Consider the following 27,713-nt stretch of genomic DNA (forward strand, 5'->3'; position numbering starts at 1 on the left):
ATGGGCACCAAACAGTTGAAGGTCAAAATTAGTTTCACTGCAGCTTCAAATTGTTCTACACGATCCCAGACGAGAAATAATGGTCTTATCTAGAGAAACAATCACTCAAGTCCTGTAAGTTGCGAGGTGGGGCCTGCATGGATTGTACTAGTTTGTTCAGCACATCCCACAGATGCTCAATTGGATTGAGATCTGGGGAATTTGGAGGCCAAGTCAACACCTCAAACTCGTTGTTGTGCTCCTCAAACCATTCCTGAACCATTTTTGCTTTGTGGCAGGGTGCATTATCCTGCTGAAAGAGGCCACAGTCGCCAGGGAATACTGTTTCCATGAAAGGGTGTACATGGTCTGCAACAATGGTGGTACGTGTCAAATTAACATCCACATGGATGGCAGGACCCAAGGTTTCCCAGCAGAACATTGCCGAAATCATCACACTGCCTCCACCAGCTTGCCTTCTTCCCATAGAGTATCCTGGTGCCATGTGTTCCCCAGGTAAGCGACGCACACCCACCCGGCCATCGATGTGATGTAAAAGAAAACGTGATTCTCAGACCAGGTCACCTTCTTCCATTGCTCCGTGGTCCAGTTCTGATGCTTACCTGCCCTCTGTTGGTGCTTTTGTCGACGGACAGGGGGTCATCATGGGCACCCTGACTGATCTGCGGCTATGCAGCCCCATACGCAACAAACTGCGATGCACTGTGTATTCTGACACCTTTCTATCAGAACCAGCATTAACTTCTTGAGAAATTTTGAGCTACAGTAGCTCGTCTGTTGGATTGGCCAGCCTTCGTTCCTCACATGCATCAATGAGCCTTGGCCGCCCATGACCCTGTCGCTGGTTCATCACTGTTCCTTCCTTGGACCACTTTTGATAGATACTGACCACTGCTGACTGGGAACTGCAGTTTTGGAGATTCTCTGACCCAGTCGTCTAGCCATCACAATTTGGCTCTTGTCAAACTCGCTCAAATCCTTAGCTTGACCATTTTTCCTGCTTCTAACACATCAACTTTGAGGACAAAATGTTCTCTTGCTGCCTAATATATCCCAGCCACTAACCCGGTGTTTTTTTTAATTTAATTTTATTTTTTTATTATTACAACAGAAGTGCCACAGGTACAACACAGTTTAGATGAAAGGGCCTATGAAACACTGTCTTGGAAAATGTGGGCTGAGTTAATCTGCAATGCTAGAAGAAAGTCAACGAAAACGCTAGGGGAACTAGTAAGAATGGCAACAGTGCCCTCTGTAGGCTGAATACAGTCTTGACTGTAATGTATCCTATGAACCGAAACAATGTTACATGCCAAAGAATGTTTAAAACATGTAAAATAAAATAAAAAAAGGGCTTACATAATTATCTCTGAAAGTATTTAATAAATGTGAATAAAGAGAATCATACATAAGACTTATGAATGAAAAGTTTTATTATAGTCTCCCATGATTCAACATTCAGGACTCTTTTTTTGCCCTTAAACACCCAGTCCATTATTTATCAACAAATCCTCAAAAAAGCACACAGCAAAATTCTTTATACCCAAAGTAAAATACAAGATTTTACAAATATATATTTGTGTCTATGCATGTCAGTCAGTTCACATACGTTTGCTGTACATTGGTATCTGTCTGCTGTTAGGACAGAACTGAAAATCACACAGAAACTAAAGGTAGTTCATCAAATGAAAGGAGGCAAGACCAGGAAAACAAGGTTTGAGGATATTTTAAGAGTCTCCAGGAATAAACAACTGCATAATTGTGCATTCTGGCTATAAGTAAAACATAACATTCCATTTGGCATCCATATTTTGTCTATTTTTATATTAATTTGTTCTACATTCATTTCCTTTGACATTTTTTTCCCAGCTACATACTGCTATGGCAGAATTTCTTTAAATGTCAGAATCTAAGGCTTTTCAAGTTTAGCATCTGAGTTGGTACTGGGTTAATCTAATTTAATCAAACGTTATACTTTTGTATTTACAAAGTTAAATTTATTGGACCCTTACTAGAATAATCAGAAAAGCTCTTCTTCCTTCAACATGTAAAAAGAAAGAAAGAAAGAAAGAAAGAAAGAAAGAAAGAAAGGATGCACAAAACCAAAAAAGAACAACAAAACCCAAACAGATATAAACAGCTGAGGCAGCTGACATGGCATTTCATGTCAAATTAATTTGGTTTACATTTTGTACAAAATAGTTTCCTGGCTTAGTTATTGAAGAAACGGAATGCAAGGAGATTGTTTCAAAAAAGCAAGAAAGAAACAGAAAAACAGTACAGATTGTAAATGTCAAGTTAAAGGTTGCTGGTCTTGCGTATTCACATGTGTGATTATCCAGGGCTGCACATATGGCTGTGTTTATTGGTCCACTCTATAGTCTGTAGGATAGCAATGGGAGTATAATTGTTTTTTGCAACTCCTGACAGCACTGAAGATGATTAAAATTGATGATTGACAAAGAGCAAGGCACATCAAGTCAGAAATGAAGCCCCATCCCCTTCCCATGGGATCTACAAAAGGTTTACTTTAAAAACTTTAGCAAATTTAAAGATAAAAAGCCAAAGATTGAGTGTTTATAACCTCCAATTACCCTGCCCTTTTCATTTTAATTGTGTGAACAATAAATGCGTCATAGCAAAACTACAACTTTGTACTAAAATGGCCAACTTTTCAGTTCAACATGCCCTTGAAGGCGGCAGTGTGGAAATTTATCCCATTGTACTTGATGACAATATACAGTGCAGTTCGATAAGAAAGGTTAGGAGAGGTGGACACAAGTGAGGTCTAGAAAAGGGTGAAAAGGCAGGTCTAGAATTAAGTCTCAGACTAGTAATGCCTTTTATTCCAAGATCAATTTGATTTTGAATCATCTCTGCGGAAAAACTACTTTAAAGGCTCTACAACATTCACAGGGTGCCTCATTTCTTTCTGCTTCCTGTTAAATTTGTCTGTATTTTGTATATCATAAAGTGCTGGTAACTTGATTCAAAAACAACAAGATTGTTTTTTCTTTTTGTTGTGCAAGAGAGTGCAAACTCTCTGACAAAAGAAAAAGCATTTATTAAAAACTAAAGTTCAAGTGACAAGTCAGACATAAGGATAAAGAGAGGAACTGAATATTTATCTCTTTTATCAAAACGGTTTCCTGTCTTAGACATTTATTGACAGGTTTTAGTGTCCTGAAAGGAGTAAATAGGGAAAGGAGTGATAGAAACATTTTTGCTTTTTTTTGGATTTGGTTTCCTTAAGGAGTGCGCATATTTCAGCTATGCCGTACTCTGCCCTCCGCTCTGGATCATACCACCTGACGTAATCAGTGCTCCTCCAGCCAAGAGGGGGTTTCTCCTCCTGGTAACTTTAGCTTGATGTGGAACTGTTTAAGGGTCTGTTCCAGCTGCTGTTGGTTGCCTGCGAAGTACGCTGCAATGGCGTTGTGGAAGAGGATCAGCTGGTTGTGCAAAACCTTCACCTGAGGAAAAGGGAATGAAAATCTCAGTGACTCACACTCAGAGAATGTAGTTCATAACTCAAAGTACAGAGAGAAAAAAAAAAAAAACATGAGTATAAAAGAGACACCAAGCTTTTTCAATTTGGACTAATTCTGTCAAGCATGTAATTTTTCTTGACATTTAACAGCGACACCCAGAGAAATAGTGTAAATTTATGTGGTAGGCCCTTGGGTGAATAATTATATATATATATAAAATATATATATTTTGTTTAGACGGATCCAATGGGTTTATTATGAGCCTTAGGTATAGGGCATTTGGAAGTGACTATCATATAAACTGAAATAAAGCACTACTTCTTCCCATGGTAACACAGATTGTGCCATAAATGCTATAAACCAAAGGCGAAATTTGCAGATGGGACGGGTCCCCACCACTTTTAGCCAGGGTCGATATTGTCCCCACCACTTTTTGAAACATCTTGCGGAACGGATGCATCTAATACAAAAGAAACATCTCTAGTTGATTAGCAAGTCGTACATTTGTGTTAAATAAGAGGCGATCTGGCGCTGGGGTGTGTTGTTTTTTTAAATTATGTTGAGTGCTCATTTCTGCTGTTAACAGTGGTGCAACAGTTCTTTTGACGCTCGTGCACACTGCTCAGTCTTCAATCTATCACTTAACGCTGTTGCAGAGACTGTTCTGTTCTGGTGAAATCACAAAACAAAATGCACAAAAACATGTCCCTGCTCTTGATATACAATCACTTATGAACATATTTGGTTTTAATGAGGAAAAAATTAAAATACGAGTGGGGATTAGAACCCAGAACCTCTGGCACGCTTGACAAAAACTCTACCACCGGACCAATTATGCCATATGCATTTTTAAAGTGGATCTACGTATTTATTCACTATTGTAAATACTCTCGAGACTAACAATATAGTGTATAATTTGTAGATGCAAGTATGAAACTATCACATTAAAAACGAGTAGTCAATAAAACCATTATTATTATTATTATTAAGCCCCCCCCCCCCCCCCCCATAGGCGTAATGGTTTTTATACTGTATAAACTTTACATTCTATCCCCCTACAGTACCCCAACCCATCACAGAAAACATTCTGCATTTTTTACATTTAATAAAACATTGTTTAGTATGTTTTTGAATCTATTTGAAATATGAGGACTCATGAAGTGTCCTCATATTTCATGTTTATGTCATAATACCAGTGTAATACTGTCATTATACAAATTTGTGTCCTCATAAATCACAAATACACGCGCACACGCACACGCACAGTACCAAACACGTACTGAAAGGCCACTATATTAATTTTATTATTTTCTTATATAAACTATTAAGATATACAAAAGACAAATACGTTATTTATATGCAGCTTATTTCAAAATATACATTTCACATACCTTGTTTTCCTCCAGAAACTTAAGTTTAACCGAGACATCATTGCGCATCTTTTCATATTTTTCACGATGGATCTGGAACTGTTGCTGAGACAGCTCAATCTTGGGGAGTGTGTTGGCGTCCCGTGGACCCAGATTGAGCTCCTCTAAATCTGTGCGATACGCATCATACTCAATCCTACCAAAAAAAGCACAGGCCTTACAGAATTATTGCTTTGCTCAGTATATTAATATAGAAGTAGTATACACTGGTTTATAAAGATATATTCAGACCTTGCTGCTTCATATTGCTTAATGTTGATCAAGGTGTCCTCTATAGTTTTATCCACTAGAGTTTTAACACTAGCGATGAAGAAGTTGATGGCTCCCAACAGGGTTTCTCCATTTTTCGCCAGGAGTTTTTGAGTTTCAGCATTGTAGCCAAATTCCTCCTGAAATACATAAATAAAACACACTGAGATTAAATGCTTATTTCCTGCCGCTAAAATACAAAACACACAAAAACAGACAGACAGCTAGACAGTGAAACAGCACAAATAAAGCAATGAAACTTTCCCCTCTCTGCAAATAAAGTAATTAAAATTAAATATTTCTCCCCAAGTGACCAATGCACTTTCTGGTTATTTAGTTCAGTATTTGTGGTGGTTCTAGAAATGGCAATGCCAAAGTGTATCCAAAACAATCCATGAATAAATTATACCTTATGGAAGGCATCCAGTTATACTGTCAGAATTACAATCTTCTTCATCAATAAAAAAGCTGAAAATCTGTGTTGTCTTTGCAGAAACATTTGTGTCGGATTATAGTGATTCATACCAATGTCACAATTAGTGGTTCAAAGGATCACAAAACTCACACTTTGGATCATATTATGGTTTTTGAGTCACGGATCGGATCATTTTTGGATCAGCAAGAAAAAAAATTATTTTGGGAGTGAGGGAAACTTTGCTTTCCATTTATTACTTAAAGTTCCTATTCACTCCCATTATTCGGCTGACAGACGGCAGTGGTTGGAGTTAAAAATCATCATTGTGTTCTACTGAAGAAACAAAGTCACCTACATCTTGGATGGGCTGGGGTTAAGCAGATAAACATCAAATTTTCATTTTTGGGTGAACTATCCCTTTAAGTACTGTGGTATCACAGCAAAAACTACTAGCCTAACTAAAGTTAAAACATTATTAAAGGCAAGTGTCATTAAAGAAAGTCATTAAAAAAAATAACAAATAGACAAATTACAAGCATAGATAATTACATTATAGCCTAACAAAGTTACAAGTAAAGTAAGATCTAACTTTAGTATTCATTTCAGGTACAAAAGTGACAACAGCAAGAATTTATAGGCTGAATGCACGGATCCAAAATAATGATACACATCCTTCTCTTTCTCTTGAGACTTGTATTTTCTTTGTGTTCACGAGAATACGTACTTGCTGAGACTGGTATTTTGACCTAATTTTGTGTGTGTATGTGTCCATCCAAGTGCAAGTAGACACGAAAGAGGAATCAATTCTGAAATGCGCCTCTCTCTGTGTGTTCGAGTTTCAGGTGTGTGGCTGTACACACAGATAACAAGCGAATACCGAATTAAATTTAGCCTCTTATAACGATGGAATGGTTTAAAATCTATTGAATGTGTAAATTATCAAGACAAAACACATGCAAATTATATAGCTAAATCACTTTCCACTGAAGAAAAAAAAAAAAAAAATTAAAACCCTATAAAACCTTATACATTTTTTAAATCAAAACTCAAAACGGATTCTGATTTTATATAAAATCAACATACAGCAGATACAACATTAGATGGAACAATTTCTTTAAATAGTTCTTATACTTACATGTAGTTCGGGTGTCTTGAGACTAAGGTCGGCAAATGCATCACCTAGATTTCTTTGCGTCTGCAGCATCTGCGCCAGTTGAGTGCACAGCGTCTGTGCCAGTTTGACAACATGCTCGTACTTGCGTTTGTTGTCACGAAGAACCTCGATCTGAGCCTCCAGCTCCAGATCAACCGTACGGGAGCCCCGACCTAACTTCTCCGACAGAATTTGCTTAGTGCACTGCGGGGAAGGGTAAAAAATAGAAAATCTGTTAACAAAAGTGGAAATGGTAAAGAAGAAAAAATATTTACAAGGCTACAAAAGACTAAAAAAAGGGCACAGGGGAGATACAGAAACCTTTTTGTATTACTGTTTTTTTGTGTTTTGTTTTTTTTTTGACAATAATATAGAGAGACAGGAAATGATGGGAGAGAATAGTGGGGAACAGGACTGAGAAATGGTCACAAGTTGGATTAAACTTGTATCACACCTTTTTTTAACTCCATACGGACCATAACTTTAAAGTGCTATGCACTACATTTTTGTTTTACAAAAATGATCAAAAGTACCTCAAACCCAGATTTGTTTGACACATGGATGCTTGAGACATTTTTACTGAACAAATATGCCTTCATTACCAGTATGGCAGGAATCACTCACTTTGTAAGTGTTGATGCTCCACTTTCTCACCAGCTCCAGTTTCTCTATGGCAGGACTCTTTAAGTCATCAGCAAGGACTACTGCTCCTCCCATCTGCTGCTCTCCCAAAGCACCTGATGACAGAATGACATCTGTTTAGTGACAAGAGAAATGACATCGATACTGTACGTTATTGCCCCTCTACTGTTATTGTGCCACATTGACATAAATGATTAACCCCAAAATGTCATCTGATATGATAAAATGAGATTGGCTGAATCAAGTCAATCAAAAGTCTGTAAAGAAAACTCCAATATTAACATCCAATCACAAATCAAATATTTCTACTGAGCAAAAGAATTTGGAAAAAAGAATCTAAAACATGACAAAAAAAAAAAAAAAAAAACTTATAAAAACTTATAAAAACATTTGTTATTTGAAATAAAGCTGAAAGAAAACAATATTATTAGCATGAAAAACTTAAGCTAAAGGAAAATTAGACTATAACTTATAGAAAACAAACTAAAGCTGAAATACAAAAATTTAAACATCTTAGAAATATAAAAAAATAAAAATGAGAATGAAATTTTTTTTTAAAATTACTAAAAATTAAGCTAAAATTAAAGTAAAATTGGAAAATATAAATATATGCCAATTCTAAATATTAATAAAAACTAAAATAGTATATAAATAATACTAAAAAACATGGACAAGACTAATATAGACCAAGCATAGGTGAAACACAAGTCTCTTTAAAAATGTCAGAAGGCGGCAGAGACAGTGGGAATCGACAAAAGCAGTGCATTGTTTTGCATTAAAGTCCTGAAAGGGAAAAATCAGAGATTATTGATGAAAAACAGCCTTTATCTTTTGTGATCAGTCAGGAAGGCAAAAGGTTACAGAGTGGTCAGCCAAGACAAATAAAAGAGACCAGACACCAAGTTATTAAAGAGGGAAGCAACAAGAAGGAAGAGAACAGGCCTGAAGATCACAGAATTTGAAAGAACACCATCATAAATTTAAACACGGCCAATCTAATGCACTACCAATGCTGCAAGACAGCTTTTAAAAGTGGGAAGTGATGTCAATTTTCTCAATTATCTCTTGAAGATTGAAGATTACAACAGACATCACTAGAATCTACTAAAATAAACAACGTTTTTTTATGATGGTACATTCTGAAACTGACAGTGCAGCGTTAGTAAGGGAGAGATTAAGGAATGCAGATCCATGCGTGACGTCGTCTGTTACAATATGTGGTACCTTTCTGTGTCTCCACCTGACTATCACTGATGCTGCGAGCTAGCCGGCTGGCTGCTGCAGGACTGGGGACAACTGTAGGTGTGGTGGCCTGGAATGGCGACCCTAAAAATGGTCAGTGATGAATTTCTATCATTTATACAGGGAGTCAGTCTGAAAAACTATTTGTAAAATACAGCCATAGAGGGGGAAGAGTCCATCCATCAATAAATAAATAAATTAAGGAATAAATAAAAAAATTTATTGATTATTTGGCCCATGCTGTTTATGGAAAGTATGTGTCAATCAGAGCATGATTATAGTATCAAAACTATTAGCGCATTGAATTGACCACCCACATTTACACTACCATTCAAAAGTTTGGGTTCAGTATGTTTTTATTTTTTTCCTTTGCAAAGAAAAATAATTTTATTTAGGAAGGATGCATTAAAGGTACAGTAAGTGATTTATGAGAAATGCTGTTGCACCTGTACCTTTAAATTGATTAAAAAAATAGGGCTGGGTATTGACAATTTTCATGATTCGATTTTGATTCACATGCTTCGATTATTTTAGATGTAGTATATCAGATACAGTACATGGCAAATTTTCTAGAGGGGAAAAAAAATAAATAAAAAAATCAACTAATGCTGTAAACTACACACGGGAGTCAGCTGGTATACTTTACTATAATATTGAAGATTAAAATTAACACACACACACACACACACACACATATATATATATATATATATATATAAAAACACAAATTACACTCCATTATGTTTTTTTTTTTATAATAAATAAAGTTAGAATTACATAATCATATTTCTACTCCAATCCGTTTTTTTTTTTTTTTTTTTTTTTTTTTTAATAAAGCCTTTAAATCGTGGCTTTCATAACTGGTTTATTCAAACATGCATTAAATATTGAAGACCAGTATAATGAATATGTAACGTTGCATAGCTATATTTATCAGAATGCTGCTCTCTAGAGTTCATTTTTCTAGCCGACTAATGAGTTTATGGTCACTGAATATGTTTTTCTGAGGTAAATGTGACGTTATGTGACATTGTTTACAAGCTGTTTTATTGATGTCTTTCCGAGGCTGAAGCACTGATTGAGCTATTAAACGAGACATGATACGGATTTCGGTAAGTTGTACTGTATATTTTAACATACCTTCAGATGTTTAGTCATGTTTATTTCACGCTATTTTCGATTTAATTTAATCGATTCTTGGGATTTAAGAATCAATATCAGTTCATAAAAATGAGAATCGATTAAAATCGAGAAATCGATATTGCTTACCCAGCCCTATAAAAATGCTGTTCTTTTGAACTTTCTATTCATCAAAGAATCATCATGTGACACTGAAGACTGAACAGCTGTGGAAAATTTACCTTTGCCATTACAGGTATAAATTACCTATTAAAATATATTCAAATAGATTCAAAACAAAACAAAACAAAAAAAGAACAGTCATTTTAAATTGCATAAATAATGCAGCCTTGGTGAGCATAAGTGACTATATTCAAAAACAAAAACAAACAAACAAACAAAAATCTTTCTGACCCCCAAATTTTGAATATAGCAATGCTTGTGTACATAGCAATGACTATTTTGTTTCCAGAAACATGGACTGTCCATGTACAGGGAGATTCTGATCATAACAGGACTCTACATATGGACGTCTTAAAAGGTACAAAGTCAACATCAGTGGAAAATCTGGAATGATACAAAACTTTACAATATGGCCCCTTTAAACAAAATATTTTAAATTGATTTCAATGCCTGTAGGTGATAACTGCAGCAAGGAGACGAAACTTGCCCCATAGCCTTCTAAGCTAACAAGTAACAAGGGAAATATACAAGAATAATAAAAAGGGTTGGTCAGCAATTACACCCAGCTAATGACAGGTTGCCAGGTTTCTGTCCTACAAATTAATTCACATAGTAGACGAGCATGAAATAATGAAAGGGGGAAGCAGATGGAAAAAAAAAAAAGATCACACACGACTCTGTAATGAGAAAGGAACACCTTTCTTTTCAAATTCAAATTCGCCCTCTCTCCACAACACACACAAAGAGAAACACAGACAAACAAACGTGGGTTTAAATTAGATGAACCGGATAGTGACACTCTATCCAGCCTGATCTCATTTAATACAATGAGAGGAAGTGTTTTTCAATGATTAACATTTTATGTTTGTGCACAAGCAAACTAGTCAGCTGTAGCAGGTTTAGTCATTGTTTGTATTTGTGTGAAGGACAAACGCAAATGATATTCATGTTCAATGCAAGCTTAGTGTTATACCTGTGTATGGACCCACTTGGACCACTCCCTCAGTCATTGCATAGTTTTCAGGTGAATTGTGGGAGTGTGACATGATTGGTCCAGAGATATTATGTGGCACATCCTTGAGAGAAATAAAAGAAAGAACAAACAATAATAAAAATTAAATGACATTCAAGAAAGACATCACAACAAAGCAATTCTCGAGTATACTGTGTTTTCCATCTCAGTTTTAGCCATCAAAATTTACTTAATTACAAAAGTTACTTAAATTTCAAAACAGAATAATTTTTGGTTAATTTCATGGCAAAACCAAACAAAAACACTAACTCAGGGTTAATGTTCTTGTTTGCATATTTATGAGGTTAATAACAAATTAGCAAAATACAACGTGCAATGGGCATATTATTGGTGAAAAGTAAATCTGCTCTGTGTGTTTTAAGTCGCCCTAAATTATAAGGTCTCTCCTTTACAGCAAAATGTTTTGTTTTTTCAGACACTGAAACCAAATACATTATACATGTGTGAAAGTTTCTGTGACTGTACAAAGTTAATGAATATTTAATGAAGTAAGCACTAATTAATTTATCACTGGCTGTCTGTTGCTAAACAACTCGCTGTATCATTCTAGACTAGAACCATTGTTTCACATTATATGCATTTGGCAACACCAGGGTTAAAAGCAATTCGGAATTACTTGTGTGAAATGTTTAAACAGGTACCATAAGTACAGTCATGGCCAAAAGTTTAGGCAGTAACATAAATTATGTTTCACAGAGTTTGCTGCTTCAGTATTTGTAGATTCTTTTTTTTCATGTTTCTATGGTAAACTGGAAAACCATGATCAACTTTTCATAAAGTTTTAAAGGTTTTTATTGGCAAAAACATTCAATATATGCAAAGAGTCAATATGTACAGTGTTGACCCTTCTTCATAACCTCTGCAACTCACTCTGGCATGCTGAATATCAGCTTCTGGGCCTAATCCTGATTGATGGCGATCTAGTCTTGCTTTATTAGTGCTCGGAGTTTATCACAATTTGTGGGCTACTGCTTGTCAACTCGCCTTTTGAGGATTGACCATAGCTTTTCTACTGGATTAAGATCAGGGGAATTGCCTGGCGACAGATCCAAAATTTCAAAGTAATGATCTCCGAGCCCCTTCATTATCACTCTTGCCATGTGACACGGTGCTCCTTCATGCAGGGAAATGCACAGATCATCACCAAATTGGATGGTTGGAAGGAGTTGTTCTTGCAGGATGTTTTGATACCATTATTTATTCCTGGCAGTGTTTTGGGCAGAATTGTGAGAGAGCCCACTTCCTTGGATGAAAATCAACCCCACAAATGGATGGTTTCAGGATGCTTCACTGTTGGCACGACACAGGACTCATGGTAGCGTTCACCTATTCTTCTTCAGACAATTAATTTTTCAGACGTACCAACAGGTGAAAGGGGGCTTCATCAGAGAAAATAACTTTACACCAGTCTTCTGCTCTCCAATCCTTGTACTTCTGCAGAATTTCAGTCTGTCCTTGATGTTTATCTTGGAGAGAAGTGGCTTCTTTGCTGTCCTTCTTGACACCAGGCTGATGTCCAAAGAATTTCACCACAATGTGTGTGCAGATGCAAGTTCTTGATCTGGTAAATGGTTCTTTCAGTTGCAAAATTCTTTGCAGCAATTTCCTTGAACGCGAAGCCTTTTTGATGCAAGTGATGATGGTTACACATCTTTCTTTGGAGGGAACTATTGCTAACACAAGAACATAATGATTGGAAGCACTTCTTCTCCCATTTTATAGCAATGAGTCTGCTCTTATAATCCAATCAGAATGATATGTGATTTCACCTGACTAGTATTTGTTCACCCTTTCTCATGTGCTGATGATATGATTAGTGAAATGATGTTTTGTGATTAGTGAAATGATGAAATAAAAGTTTTGGCCATGACTGTGCTTTTAGAGATGCCTGGTGATTCATGTCTAATTTTTCTGTTTAATGCGAATAATGCCCACAATGAAGAAAATTTCCACACAAGGATAACAAGACCACCACTACAAGCAAGCTAATCGATGGCTTTGCTGTTGCTGAATTGTTCCTCACAGTGTTTAAGTGTGACAACAAAAGTCAGAAAGAGTATATAGACTGTTACTATATAGACATGAAACACTTTTAGTTAAATACTCAACCATGAACTCACTGGCTGGCTGGGATGCTGGCAAACATTTGTGAAGCTAATAGAAAGAAGTCAAGCTCAGAGTAAATGCCACCTGGATGCAAGAAACTGGAGGTGGGACTGGGCAAACTAACATAATCCATTAAAATAACATATACAATAATAGCAACTATGGTTCAATCCCTTTGCATTGGTTGGTTAAAAAAAAAAATCAGAGCAGTGCCGCATGGATTTGTAAAACAAACAAATATATTTATTATTACTGCTAATCTATATGCCAAAATATAATAGTCTGTTCATCCTTTCCAATAATTAGGAACGTAACTACAGTCATGAGACAACTTAAGTCATGGTCATTATGTGTCATCAGTACATAGAATGTTTGGACATGAATGTTTCCAAAGTACTGTGTTCAAATGGCACCATTGTTAGTTGACTGTTCAGGACAAAAAATATCCAGTGGTGCATGATGGGTGGTTTTGCTCTATGCAGGATTTCTTACCCTCTGAAATACTTCCTCGTGACTTTTGTCTGCTTCTCCGTTTCTGGTGACTGAGATTTGGGCAGCTGGGCTTCTGTGGGCCTCCTCTGCCATAGCCACCTTCAATACACATTATACACACAATTACTAGGACGTGAAAACAACATTAAAGCTGTCAAGCTGAGAGTTCAGATGCAGAGCGTCTCCACCACCAGAAAGCTTTGCACAACCGTGGCTTGTCGGGGCAAGTGAAGTTATAACCGCAGCACCATAAGCAAAGAAAATACAGCTATAAAGAACAAAATGAATTAGGTCAGCTGCTGTTTTGGAATAATTATTTGACAGCAACAAGGAAATAGAACTAGTAAATAAGAAACTCATGACATTCATGTCACCCTGTAGCCCAAGACTGGTTGCCCACTGAAGCCAAGCAGGGTTGAGTCTTGTTAGTACCTAGATGGGAGACCTCCTGGGAGAACCAGGTTGCTGCTGGAAGAGGTGTTAGTGAGGCCAGCAGAGGGTGCTCATCTGTGTGGGTCCTTTGAATTGGCTCTATCAATCTCTCTCTCCTCTCCACATTTAGCTGGTTTGTGGCGAACGCACTGGCGAATTTGTACTGGGGCTGCCGTTGCATCATCCAAATGGATGCTGCATACTGGTGGTGGTTGAAGGCAGACCCCCTGATATGACGCTTTGGTTGTGCAGTAGTATATAGTAAAGCACTATATAAATGCTCCATCCATCCATCCATCCATCCATCCGGTACAGGGACAATAATAGCTAAGTCTATCTACAGTGCCATCTGGTGATCACCGTTATCAGTTTGGGACTGAAATCTCACATTAGGTTATGACTAAGGAGCCACACAAACAACCAAATTTTCATATACACTATCATTCAAAAGTATGGGATCAGTAAGAAATCTTTTTTACAGCAATGATCTATTAAAGGGATAGTTCACCCAAAAATGAAAATTCTGCAATTTACTCAACCTCAAGTTGTTCCAAACCTGTATGAATTTCTTCTGCTGAACGCAAAAGAAGATATTTTGAAGAATATGAGTAACCAAACAGTTGATGGGCCCTATTGACTTCCATAGCATTATTTCCATACAAGTCAGCAGAAGAAATTCATACAGGCTTGGAACAACTTGTGGGTGAGTAAATGATGAGAGATTTCTCATTTTTGGGTGAACTATCCCTTTAAATTTATTAAAAGTGACAAAGACAAAAGAGTTATTTTTCAAATAAATGCTGTTCTTTTGAACTTTCTATTCATACAAGAACCTTGAAAATAATGTGTCAGTTTCCACAAAAATATTAAGCACATCTGTTATCAATGTTAATAATGATAATGTTAATAATAATGTTTCTTGAGCAGCAAATCAATAAGAATGTTTTCTGAATGATCAAGTAACCCTGATGATGGACTAATGACTGCTGAAGATTGCCATCATTCCCATAATTGAAATACATACATTTAAATACATTAATAATATCTCTCTTGCTTCCCTACCTTTCCTGTCATCCAACTCTGTCCTATCAATAAGATAAATTATGAAAATCCAAGAAATATTTAGAAATTGATAATATAAATACCTTAAAATTTGAAACAAATTTAAAAAATAAGTAAAAACAAAAAAAACAAACCTTTTCAGAATGTCTATCTACAAAAGATCACACAAAGAAAGAAGTGATTATCTCAAGTCCAGCTAAAATACTTTTAAGGATAAAATATCCTAGCGACTAAAGCACAATGTGACGAAGTGATGGAGTTAAAGCTGCAGTCCGTGATTTTTCCTCTTTGTTGCCATCTCTGTTTGAAACCTGCAACTGCAGTCATATGCGGAACAGTTATCTGTATGTGCTTTGTGCCTCGGCACAGCTCGTCAGTGCGGATGAATCTAATGTTTGCTGTCAATCACCACACCGGTGTGGATACTGGACGTCAGAATCAGATTCTACGTCTTGAATGTATGACCAATATAAGAATTTTCACTGGAAAATATCATCTGAACAAGTAAGTAACATGTCTGCCACTTTTGTTCTGACCAACTGAGGAAAAAAGCATTAGGCCTACAATAAATCACGCTGCCAATGATGATTAAATCTAACGATCGCTTAGCTCGGATCATGCCAAACCCTGCAAATTATTATTACTGTTATATTGTTCTCAAATTGTTAATGTTAACAACATCAGCATTGCTATGACTGTGTATGTTAGCGTTACTGGACTCCTTTCTGTTTACGGACGTGATGTAATGATGCACAGACGAACTGCTGCTTGCTTGAATTTCCAGTGTCCACCATGTTGCTTTTATTATAAAACATTATTACAAGCTTACCGTTGTGAATCGAGCGAAGATAATGATAGTTTTGAACGCTGGCTGGTTATGTTCAAAAATTGATTTAGGATAACTTTTAACCAAAAAAAAGTTACGGACTGCAACTTTAAGCATAGGCTAAACAGATGTCCTGGGATAACCTCAACAATTCAGCTTCTATCTGCATTTGAATAACAAGCTGAAAAAAATTCTAAATCAAAAACTGCAAGTGACAACATTGTAGGGGGAAAAAATACATAAAAATAGAGAAAAACAAATACAACAAATAAATGGTAACACTTTACAATAAAGTTCCATTAGTTAGCATTGGTTAATGCATTACCTAACATTAGGTAACAATGGTCAAAACATTTGTTACAGTATTTATTAATCTTTGTTAATGTCATTTAAGAAAAATACATTGTTCATTGTTCGTTCATGTTGCCTCAGGTCCATTAAATAATATATATTGAACTTTTGTTTTTAGTAATGTATTAGTAAATGTTAAAATTAACATCAACTTTATTAAAGATTAAAATTAAAATTATGCTTTAAAATTATTTTTCATTGTTAGTTCATGTTAACTAATGCAGTTAACTAATGTTAACAAATGGAAACTTACTGTAAAGTGTTACCAAATAAATAAATTCTAACCTGAGTTAATTCCTCTGTACAATGACAAGAGAATGTGAGAGAGATGGCATGCAAAAACTCGATTAACAAGATAAAGTCTATGTGACATTGCATTAGAAAGTTGTGCCAAGTGGCTAAGAAGATTGCTAATGAGCTTTGTGGACAGTCTTTAAATGCTCTGATAAAACGCTGAAGTCAACTGCATTACAGTAAGTCCACAGGCTGTTTTTACAAGCTAGCCAAAAGAACTTCTAAGGACACTTAGTCACTTCATGCACTTTTACTGAAAAAGAAATGAGAAGACACATTAGAGACGCACAACAATCCGATGACTCAAACCAGGTACACATGAGCTATAGCGACCATACCCGATCCGGCAAACAGCCATGGACACGATACAGGAGTGAGAGTGGAGACAGTGAGAAGTGAACCGCCTCATGTTATACTGTGAAAGAGTAAGAAGATCTACAGCGATAACAGATAAAGTACTGAATATCTGATACATTAAATATCAGTCAAACTAATTATGTCTATTTTGGAAAGAGGAAATGTGGTAGAAAGGATGGGCGTTACACAACTAAATAACCAATATGGATATTGGCTAATACAGATATATTACAGATTTACCTCCCTACAACAACATCAATAATTTAATCCTCTGGTCCTCTTCGTTTAGGAGTCACACTTGGCTTCTTCACGGTCAAAAATGGGTCTGGTCTGATTTCACCCTTTTATGTGGATGTGTCGATTTTGCACTCTTGATATTTTAGAGCAGGGTTCTTTAATGTTTTTCAGGGCGTGGACCCCTTAGGCGAAAGAGACATGGACTGAGGACCCCCAATACAAAATGTGTCAAAGAGAGCATCAGACTAAAAGACATTTTTTTTTTTTTTTTTGTATAGCCTAACTTTCTATTAGCTTTTATCCCATCATATGCCATCCTTCAGTTGTCCTTTTCTTTACTGTTACTATTCCCAAATTAATGTAAGGTATGTATGCGTGGATGTTAATTATGTAGAATCTATCTGTTGATGGTATTCATGTAGGCTATTTATGTAATCCCTTGGCGAATAAGAAAAGAAAAGAACAAAAAAAGATGACATGCCAATTTTCACATTGGTCTGCAGGAAAACAGCAACGGGCTGAATGAAAATGTAAATGTGACTCTTCCAACCAGATAGTGGTATTCCATTTTTTTTTTTTTTTATGCATTCCATTTTTTTTCTTATGTATTTGTATCCTTTTTATGTAAAGCACTTTGAATTACCATTGCGTATGAAATGTGCTGAATAAATAAAATTGCCTAATAGAATCTCTGACAGTAGGTGGCGCTGGAACAGCAGAAATAAAGCCGTTTCCTTGGTAACCTCTGTACACAAAGCAGCTGTGCTTATAGCAACGCATTCAAATAGCTTGAAATATTTTTTTACTTCTCATAAAAATGAACAATGTGGGATATGTTTTATACAACTTAGTGTAACATTTAACAGAAAACTGCGTGCAAGTGACATCACATTGAGGCGGGGCAATTCGCTTCTTTCTAAGTCTGTTTCATCTGATGCCTTTGAGTTTGATGCCTTTTGGTCTGAGGCTGTTTAGTTCGATGCCTAATTGTACGAGACCTGACGTCATTTTTTCTGAGACAAAGTTTGGGCCGGTTGCATAAACCACTTACTTAGACTAGTCTTAAAAGTTAAGACACTAATGTTTTTCTTGAAGAGTGGTCCTATCTTTTTAAAGTCTGTTACATAAAAAGGTAAATTGGTGTAATTGGAATTGGAAAAATAACATTGATTACCCCTTGGTTAACTGCAAGTTGGTCAAACTAGTTCTTAAGACACAGTCTTAATACAGTGACTAAGTTTAAGCAACTGGCCCCCTGAAGCCTTTCAGTCCGAGGCGCAATGCCGTTTTGTCCGATGACTGAAGCCTTTTAGTCTGAGGCCTGACTCCTTTTCGTTGTATGACTGAGGTGTGAGGAAGTCCTAATATGAACACCGTACAACTGTTAGCTGTTCATTCTGTACTCACTGTACATCGACACAAAACCATCAATGGTTGACTTTTTAATGTTGTAATTTATATTTTAATGCAGTTATCACATTTACCTAATTTGCCAATAAACTAGTAGTATTGATTGCAATAAAGATGAAGCTATTCGGAACGTTTAAAAACGCCATGTCTGTAATTAGACACGTACAACATTTGATGTAAAACACTTATTTAAAAAAAAAAAAAAAAAAAAAAAGACAATGATTACCACTTTAACCACCAGGTGACGGCAAAACTGATGGTCAAATTGAATTTAGTCGAGGAGGAACACCGAGGTAAGTTTAGTTACTATCTTTATTTATTTTTAAGTCGTCTTACGTTTGAATAACGAAATGAATGCTATACCTGACTATTTAAGTGACTATATTCTGATTTTAAACTAGTATTACACTATTGATGCTCAACACACCAGCAAATTACATCTCACCGGACGTTTTTGAGCCGTCTTATATTATTGCGTTTTTATTATTCATTTTAATAGTGAATCACGCATTTATATGTAGCCTACTTTGCAGCGTCTAACTGGCCATTTGTCACAGAAAGCGCCAAAGACCGCTAGAAAACTGTCACTCATCATCATTGGAGATCTCACAACGTTACCTTTATATCAATAAAGTTATCTGCACTGCATAATCAGTATCTTACTTACATCGTGTCTATTTTGTTTGTTTGAGGATTCAGTGAGCAAAACTCTGCAAACTCCAGCGTTTTGAGCGGTGAGTGGATTATAATTTAAACACTCCTGATTGGCCAACATTTCATTCAAAGCGACAACAAACTTGTCTGTCATTGGCTACATTTCTCAGCGCTGCAAAAATATGCTGTAAATCGGGCCATTTCACGTTCTCGAGAGCGCAAACTCAAACTGCAATGGAGGGTTTGCCAAATCTGTTTCGCCTTATCAAATTATATTATTACAGTATCAGCTGAGGGTGTTCTTGCTCGTTTCAGGATGCTTATATTGAAATTAGACTTTGTGATTTTTTTTTTTTTTTTTTTTTACCCATGTTTTAATTATTATTTTTTTTTTTTAGCAAAAAATTATGTGTGATCAAACATTAATTGACGGACCCGTCAATTCATTTCCCATTTTTGACTGCGAAGGAGCTAAGTGTGACTATTTTTTTATGACCCTTTAAATGAATAGTTCACTTTCAAATTAAATTTTCCTGATAATTTACTCACCCCCCATGCCATCCAAAATGTTCATGTCTTTCTTTCTCCAGTCCAAATGAAATTAAGGTTTTTGGTGAAAACATTCCAGGATTTTTCTCCATATAGTGGACTTCAATGGCCTCCAAACGTTTGAAGGTTAAAATGACAGTTTCAGTGCAGCTTCAAAGCATTCTACGAGATCCCAGATGAGAAATAAGGGTCTTATCTAGAGAAATCATCACTCATTTTCTAAAAAAATGAAATAAAATTTTATACATTTTAACCATAAACGCTCATCTTGAACTAGCCATCTTTTTCTTCTTCTCTATTAGAATTCCAGCAGTGTAGACACTGCTGTGTATTACTGCCCTCCTCAGGTCAAAGTTTGATCTAAATTCTCATATACAATATGCTAGTGCAAGTATATAACAATTAGTTCTAATTTTGACCTGTGGAGGGCAGAAATACACAGCAGTGTCTACACTACCATAATTCTAATAGAGAAGAAGAAAGCTAGTTCAAGATAAGCATTTATGGTTAAAACATATATAATTTTAATTATTTTTTAGAAAATGAGGGATGGTTTCTCTAGATAAGACCCTTATTTCTTGTCTGGGAAACTGTAATTTTGACCTTCAACCATTTGGAGGCCATTGAAGTCCACTATATAGAGAAAATCCTGGAGTGTTTTCATCAAAAACCTTAATTTATTTTCGACTGAAGAGAGAAGGACATGGACATCTTGGATGACATGGGGTGAGTAACTATCACTATTTTGTTTTGCAATTTAATAGGGGCGTAACGATACCCTCATGTCACAATTTGATACATATCACGATACTAAACGCATCACTATCCACGATACAATATTGTTGCATTTTTGTATTGCGACATAGTGACACGATAAATTGTTACACCCCTACAATTTAGGCAAAATAACACCTTATTTAAAGATGGTATGATTTTTAGTGTCCTTGCATGTGGCTTAATGTGTAACTAGGAAAAAAGGCTATTAAAGTTTGTGTTCTACTGAGAGGCTCAGTGATTTGAATCTTCAAGACAGAACACTTGTTTGTCTGGCCGGTGAAAACAGCACAGTGTCCAATAACAGTGCATGAATCTTTCAAAGCCACCTGATGCCATCATGCCAGGAGGTCAGTGACTCTAAACTCTCTCAGATAAATCAAATGGCGACTGTGGTTCTCACCTTTTTTTTTTTAAGCAACTCCATAAGCGATTTAAATCTGGATTGTATTTTGCAGTCACAACTCTACAAGACTTCATTTCCAAACACTGCATAGTTTGTCATCAGATTTGATGATTAATGCAGCATTGATGAACAGTGCCTCGGTCAAGCCCAGCAGAAGAGTCCCCTAGAGTTCAGTTGCTTAGAGACATTAATAAAGAGAGCTACAGAAACAGCAACAATCTGATCAGACATTCTGAAGACAGAGCCGTTATCATGATTTCTTCATAAGTGACATATGTGTAATAAATGCTCAAAGAAAAAGAAAGATATAGGTTTCTTAAGCAAACCTTTCAGTTATCAGAATGAATGCAAAGGCTTTTAACAAGATAAAGCATTCAGTTAACATTTCCTTATCAGGATAGGCTGCAGAACAATTTCCATCATGTTAACTGATAAAAAAAGTGCAGTAATCAGGCATGTGATTGGCTAAGACACAAGACACACACACACACACACACACACACACACACACACACACACACACACAAAAGACCAGAAAATTAAGTGACAACATTTGTAGAGTAGCATTTACTTTGAATCGACACTGAAAATTAACTGTGCAGTAGGGCTGGGCGATATATCGCATGCGATTGTCACGCGCATTTCGTCAGTAAAGCCGGTTCCCTGATTAAATCGCCATCACCTGCTTTCAAATGGAGCGTCATTTAAAAGACAGAGCCGCAGTTCACTGACAAGCTACGCAATATCACTTTCATTATCGAAGGCGATTCATCTGCTTGTCAGTGATCTACGGTTCTGTCTATTAAATGCCGCTCCATTTGTTACCTGACAACAGTAAAAAAGGCTTCCCTTTTGCCAAATAAGTAACAAAACTGCAACACCCACAATGCACTGGACATATTGCCATTCAAGGCCACTCCCAAAGTCAAATACCACCTTACTTTAGTAGGAAATACTTCTTAGCAAACTTTTCATGATAACCGTGTCGACTTGTATTGTTCCAGGGTGCAAAAATTCAAAGAGTAAATGTTTAGCCGGAGTGAGTTACTTTCGATTTCCAGTGAAGGGTCCAGCATGTGGGTAGGCAGTGGCTAAAGGCTGCAAAGAATAATAAATATGGAGAGAACACTGTGATGGAAAATCTAAAAAACCTCCATGTTTGTAGAAAACATTTCAAACTGGATGACCACAAACACAGTGTTTTAGGCCAAACAGAGGGGAAAAACAAAGAAACTGCCGATCTGTCAGTTCTGCCGGCCAAACCCCCAAAGCAAAATGCAGCCACATACAGATAAGAAAGCTGTTGCCATAGTGCTCCAATTTACCATAATGCTGTTTAAGGAGTAGACCAAGTACGATACAATTTGAAGTTATAAACCTTACAATAACTGTTCTGTTAATAACCCACTGTCGATCTGCTCTGGAGCGTTTTGCGTCATCTGGCAGACTTTTGCTGATAATTTCTCGGTCCAGGTAACATGGAGAACAAGTAAACACTGTTCATTTACATATACTACCGACACTGTAACAATACAAAGCAGGTTGAAAAATGGAGAAGTTACAATTTAACATTTGACAGTTTTGATTTATATGCTGTTAAATGTTTGATGATCACATAGCTTACTTGTGCATAAGAAACACTACTTCTGGTTCACGCAAATCTTTTTCTTCGCTTCTTTTTGGATGCGGAGATGCTGTACTATTTCAGAAGGTCCGATATAGCGCCACCTCTCTGCTAGGTTTATACTGTAAATTTATTAGTGTTACATTTAGAGGAATGTACTAGCAGATTGGTTCACTGACACTGGACTACTACAAAACATTAAAATTCTGTTATGGATAAGTTGATAATTTTTTGTTATGGCTGATGACCAATAATGGTTGAATGGGTTCTTACACTGTACTGTATAAAAAAAATAAAATAAATAAAATAAAAAAAAAACATGCCAAACTAGAATGACATTTTGCAGTATATATAATCCTATATATTGTACACTATCATATAGGCTCTCATTGTCTGTCTGTCTCTCTCTATATATACATATTTCTGTTGAAATAAACAGTGCATGATCTTATGCACAGGTGAATTTGATTTTCTAAAAAGTCTGTAAATTAAAGGAGCATGAAAAAGTAAAATATATAATTGCAATAAGAGCAACAACCAAATAAAATTGACCAGAATAGGCTAAAGGAATGCACCATCACCCGCAAAAAGGAATAAAGGACACCTCACAAAGACAGGAAAAGAGAAAGATGCTTCATAATGCTGTAGCATTCAGGCAAAGGTCCGGTTCTTCTAAATTCAGAGACAATTTGGCTGATTCAAATCATATTTATCACTTATGAAAAATGTCATGCCTGAAATCACAGCAACATGTAAGAGCGAGATTAAGCATAAGCCAAGCTACAGGTCTCACTATATCATTACAGTCACCTTCACTTCAGCTTCTGTCGCCACACTGCTCATTCTTTCAGAATCAGGATTATCCTGAGTGATTCCACTAGTTTTACTGTAGGCCTGAGAATCCTCATCTTCATCACCATCCTCACTAGGAGTATAACTGTGGTTTCCAACTTCATTGTTCTCACTGATGTCAATTTCAGTCATGTGTGATTCATCCAGGCTGTTTTTTCTGGCCTCTGATTGGCTGAGAGATTCAGCAGTATTTTGGAGGCCCTGTTCTTTAGGGTCCGATTGATTATCCTGTGAAGCATTCTTCTCCGAGTCAAAACTAGCTTCTGACATTCCTGAAAGTAAACATACATATGAGCAACTGACCAAGTTTTTTTTTCCCCTTCTTGTGCTGAATTCAAGTAAATGTTAGAATTCCATAGAGGCTGATGTTTCAGGAAGGGATTCTGCCATTATACATCACGGGAAAAAACAACAACATCTACTTGACGTACAAATCACCAGTTATTTTTACAATGTCAATACCCAAGATCCAATGGTGAACGCTGAAATTCAGACCTGGCAAAAGATGGGTTAGTAAATTGAAATGCAGTGTACAATCTTTCTGACCGAATGTTAGTTTCAATTGCCTTTGACAGAAATCCAAATACAGTCCTTCTTATAAACTGCTTCCTGTATTCCTTTACACACACACACACACACACACACACACACACACAAAATGCAAATTCAGGCCTTCAGTAAATAATGCATCAGCTAAATAAAAAGACATTTTATACATTTTCAGCACTTTGTACAGCACATCACTAGCAACTAAGATCTACCATCTACACTACTCACACCTGAAATCATTAGTTTAATAAAGGTACAATATGTAATAATTTTGTCCGCTAGAGGTCGTTAGAAGCCTATTCAAAACAAAGGCGTAGCTTGATGACGGCAAGTTTTAGAGCAGAATCTTGGGACATGTGGTTTCCATCTCAACGGATGGTGCAAAAGAATAGGGATTGGAGTCTGGAAGAAATCATATTCATGGATGCGATTATTAACGTTACTGTAGTATGAAGCAGAGCAGGACCGAGTGTTGTGGGAGCTGAACGAGGCTGCTGGATCGACTGTGCAACAAACGCCTCACGAGTAGCAGAACTTTTATTATGTCACAGTCGCCGGCACCGCTTCCTCTATTCCGGTCAGGAGTATGAGGTAACACAGCTCTGTTTATTATTAGATACATTTGAGTGTGTTGAAAATGATGTTATAACGTTACCATGTGCCTTCGCTCGGCGGCTGCGGTGCACACTGCAGTAAAACAGATCGATTGTAGAATATCATATTAAATATTGGATATCTTGTGTTGATAAATGGCATAAAATTAATTTTACAACTTGGTTAAAATTGCAATTTTCTCACAATTTACAAATAGTTGGAAATATTTGGGATATTGCAAGTACTCAAGTGAACAAAATATATAACACTGGCCTAGTGGTTTTTGGATATTTTATTGCAAAAATATTACATATTGCACCTTAAAGGAAGAATTACTTAAAGCAGACTAAACTCACAATAGTGTGTTTATGGATGAAGAATTAGCCAAACTCTTATGATAAGCTATATGATTGAATAATGAAATTTATGTATCTATATCTGTGCACCCAGAGACTCTCCCATGATACTCATGTACCACTAAGAGTTGAATTAACATAAAATGGGGTTAAAGGTTTGTATAATGAAGCTCCAGTTACACATGGTGAAGGCTCAAATGTCCTTTAATCATTGATGTCTTTTCTACATATTTTCATATCCAGCAAACAATATAAAACTTATATTCAATACCAAAAGAAACTTTAGAAAATTATCATGCTGCCTCACCAGTGTCATTCACATTTAGTCCAAGTGTATAAGTTTATTGTATGCAATGAAAATGTGTCCTAGTTTTGAAGATTGTTCAACCACCCTTATGTAAATTAACCATGGTTTTACTACAAATAATAATAAAAAAAAATCAGTTACTACCTATAGTTAATGGTAATCACAAATTAACCATGGTTTTGCTACACTAACTATAGTATAACCATGGTATTTGTAGTAAAACTTTGGTTATACAAATGGTAACCAATAATAAAAAGAACAGGCTTTACTACACATTTACTATAATAAAACCATATTTTCATAAATGGTGCAATTTGTGATGATTTACTCATTCAGTAATAGAGTTTGGAATAAAATATTCATAATGTTTAAGCATTTATTTAGTTTTAATAGAAGGAGGGTAAAAGTAGGCCACAGACAATTGCAGGAAGCAGCAGCAATTTTCCTTCAAAAAAAAAAAAATAAGATGGACAAGAAATTGAGAAACCTACTACAGCGAAGGCTTCGCAATTGGAATATTTTACTTAGGTCATGCTAGTTTGAACTCTTCATTGGACCCTCGAGTCACATGACGTTATTAATATTCATGAATAACTCCTTTGCCATAGTAGGATTCGTTGTTTAGCGTCGTGGACACGTAAACGCTTTTCTACCTTCCAATGTTAAGCAACGGTACAAAACTTACAAACCAAACGCAAAACAAGGTGTATATTTAAAGCCATCCACTTTATAAACACAAGTTTTGTTGTTTAATTACACTGTCTTATTCCTTCCTGGAATTCAATCTCTCACTGTTGCTTCATTGTTGCACCCGCACGTCACAAAGTTGCGATTGAGTTACTTCCTTTGCCTGAAGCACTTCAGTCGAGTTATGCGTTACAAAACGCAAAAACAGGCCCTTTTACTCTCTACACGGCTTTTATATCAGTGATGAGTCCTTCATTAATCATGAACATATTTGATACAATGAATATGAAGAGTTGACATTCAGTTTTTTCGCCCCATCTCCTCTCCTCGTCTAAGGCGTGAAATGATCTGAACCGATTATAAAATAAGTCAGACACTCCTGTACACTGAATTTCCTAAAGTCACTTTTCCCCATAGCAGAGGAGCAGAGGATCAACCCTGCATACTGAAGCCATCATGCCTGCCATCATACATACATGAGCACCGATGCAACAGTTGATTCTGTTCAACAGCACTCACCTGCACAGAGATTACAACTGTTCTCTTTCCTGTTGCACAGCTCGTTTCATTAAAATGATGTTAGCTTGAGTTTCAGTTGCTGTGTGTATCATTCGACACACAGCGAGTCCCTCCACAGCTCAGTGAAAGTCTTTTCAAACACACCCGGAAGAGGACGTGTGTGTCAGTAGATATACTGGAGCCACAGCACGTCTGTCTCCTAGCGGTCAAAACAACAATGCCAACACCTATAAACAATACATCGTACAGTAGGCTAACCACAGAACCAACTCAAATATAAACCATAACCATATTTTATTATGGTTACAATTTTACAATTACAATTAGATGCTATTTTATTATTATTTATATACAGTTTATTCTAATTTTAAATCAGCTTATTTTTATATACACTTTAAACTATATATATTTTTTATATTTATATTTTTTAATATAATTTTTAATTTACGTTTTTTTTGTTATGTGATTATTAGTTGTTTGATATTTATATTTAGCTTTAATTTGTATTTATTTTAATATTTTAATACTTTTAGTATTCAACTCGTTTATTTTATTTCAGTTAATTGCCAAGGCAACATTTTTAATTATTTTATTTTATGTCAGCTGTCTTCAGAAAAGGCATTGAAAACACTGACCTTACATTTAGCTCAAAAACAATGGTGTGCTGCAGTTAAACCGATGACTAGTAGCCTACAAACTAAATGAAACTAATATTAGCATTGTGGTCTCCTCAATGATCATTCCGAAACGTAGTATGTAAATCACAATAATGTGTGTCTTGCTCTACCTTGGTAAACTGACAGTATTTTCTTATCAAATTAGACAATTTATTTTTAGAGTGGGATATCTACAGTATTTTGAGTGCAAGTATGTACATAGAAAATTACATCCACTAGATGGCATGGTGTGTCTGAAGTGTACAACAGCCCAAACTAGAGCAGACAAATCCAAACCAGGGCCTGCAGGGCAAAGTGAATCACTGCCAGTGATGACATTTAATTATGCCTGGCATGCCATTTCACAAGATTTATTTATCCTTTTGTTTTTAACATGTCATCTCCTTGGAATTATAAGGTTCAATCTGATATTTTTGTCAAAATTTAGTTATTCACATATTCTTATTCTGTGGCATATTATTTACATTATTTGATTTTTTTTTAAGTTGTGTACATTTTGGGACTATTTTTTATTTAGAAAACATGGTTCTGTCTTACAAAGTCAAATGGAAGCAAAAACCTTGAAGTTCAATATCTGAAAACTGTTCTGAATGCACATAGAACCTTATAATTCCAAGGTGATTTTTTATTTTTTTTTTGCA

At 36.0% G+C, this 27,713-nt stretch overlaps 1 protein-coding gene across 5 annotated transcripts; it reads right to left on the bottom strand.

Moving 5' to 3' along the window:
- Positions 1-1,414: 1,414 nt before the first annotated feature.
- Positions 1,415-26,555, bottom strand: arfip1 (ADP-ribosylation factor interacting protein 1 (arfaptin 1)). Of its 5 annotated transcripts, XM_067402538.1 has the most exons (10): positions 26,396-26,555; positions 23,342-23,655; positions 13,556-13,654; positions 10,898-11,000; positions 8,605-8,706; positions 7,363-7,475; positions 6,721-6,942; positions 5,153-5,310; positions 4,883-5,057; positions 1,415-3,473 (listed from the first exon to the last, which is right to left on the bottom strand). In XM_067402538.1, exons 2-10 carry the CDS (start codon positions 23,651-23,653, stop codon positions 3,318-3,320), a joined length of 1,440 nt encoding a protein of 479 aa, XP_067258639.1. In that variant the 5' UTR covers positions 23,654-23,655; positions 26,396-26,555; the 3' UTR covers positions 1,415-3,317. The 5 variants fall into 5 exon arrangements, with proteins under 5 accessions (XP_067258639.1, XP_067258640.1, XP_067258641.1 ...); XM_067402539.1 differs by lacking the exon at positions 8,605-8,706 and having other exon boundaries at positions 26,396-26,554; XM_067402540.1 differs by lacking the exon at positions 23,342-23,655 and having other exon boundaries at positions 26,396-26,552.
- Between the last annotated feature and the right edge of the window lie 1,158 nt (positions 26,556-27,713).

This window comes from Chanodichthys erythropterus, chromosome 12 (assembly GCF_024489055.1).
Source record: "Chanodichthys erythropterus isolate Z2021 chromosome 12, ASM2448905v1, whole genome shotgun sequence".
NCBI lineage: Eukaryota > Metazoa > Chordata > Actinopteri > Cypriniformes > Xenocyprididae > Chanodichthys > Chanodichthys erythropterus.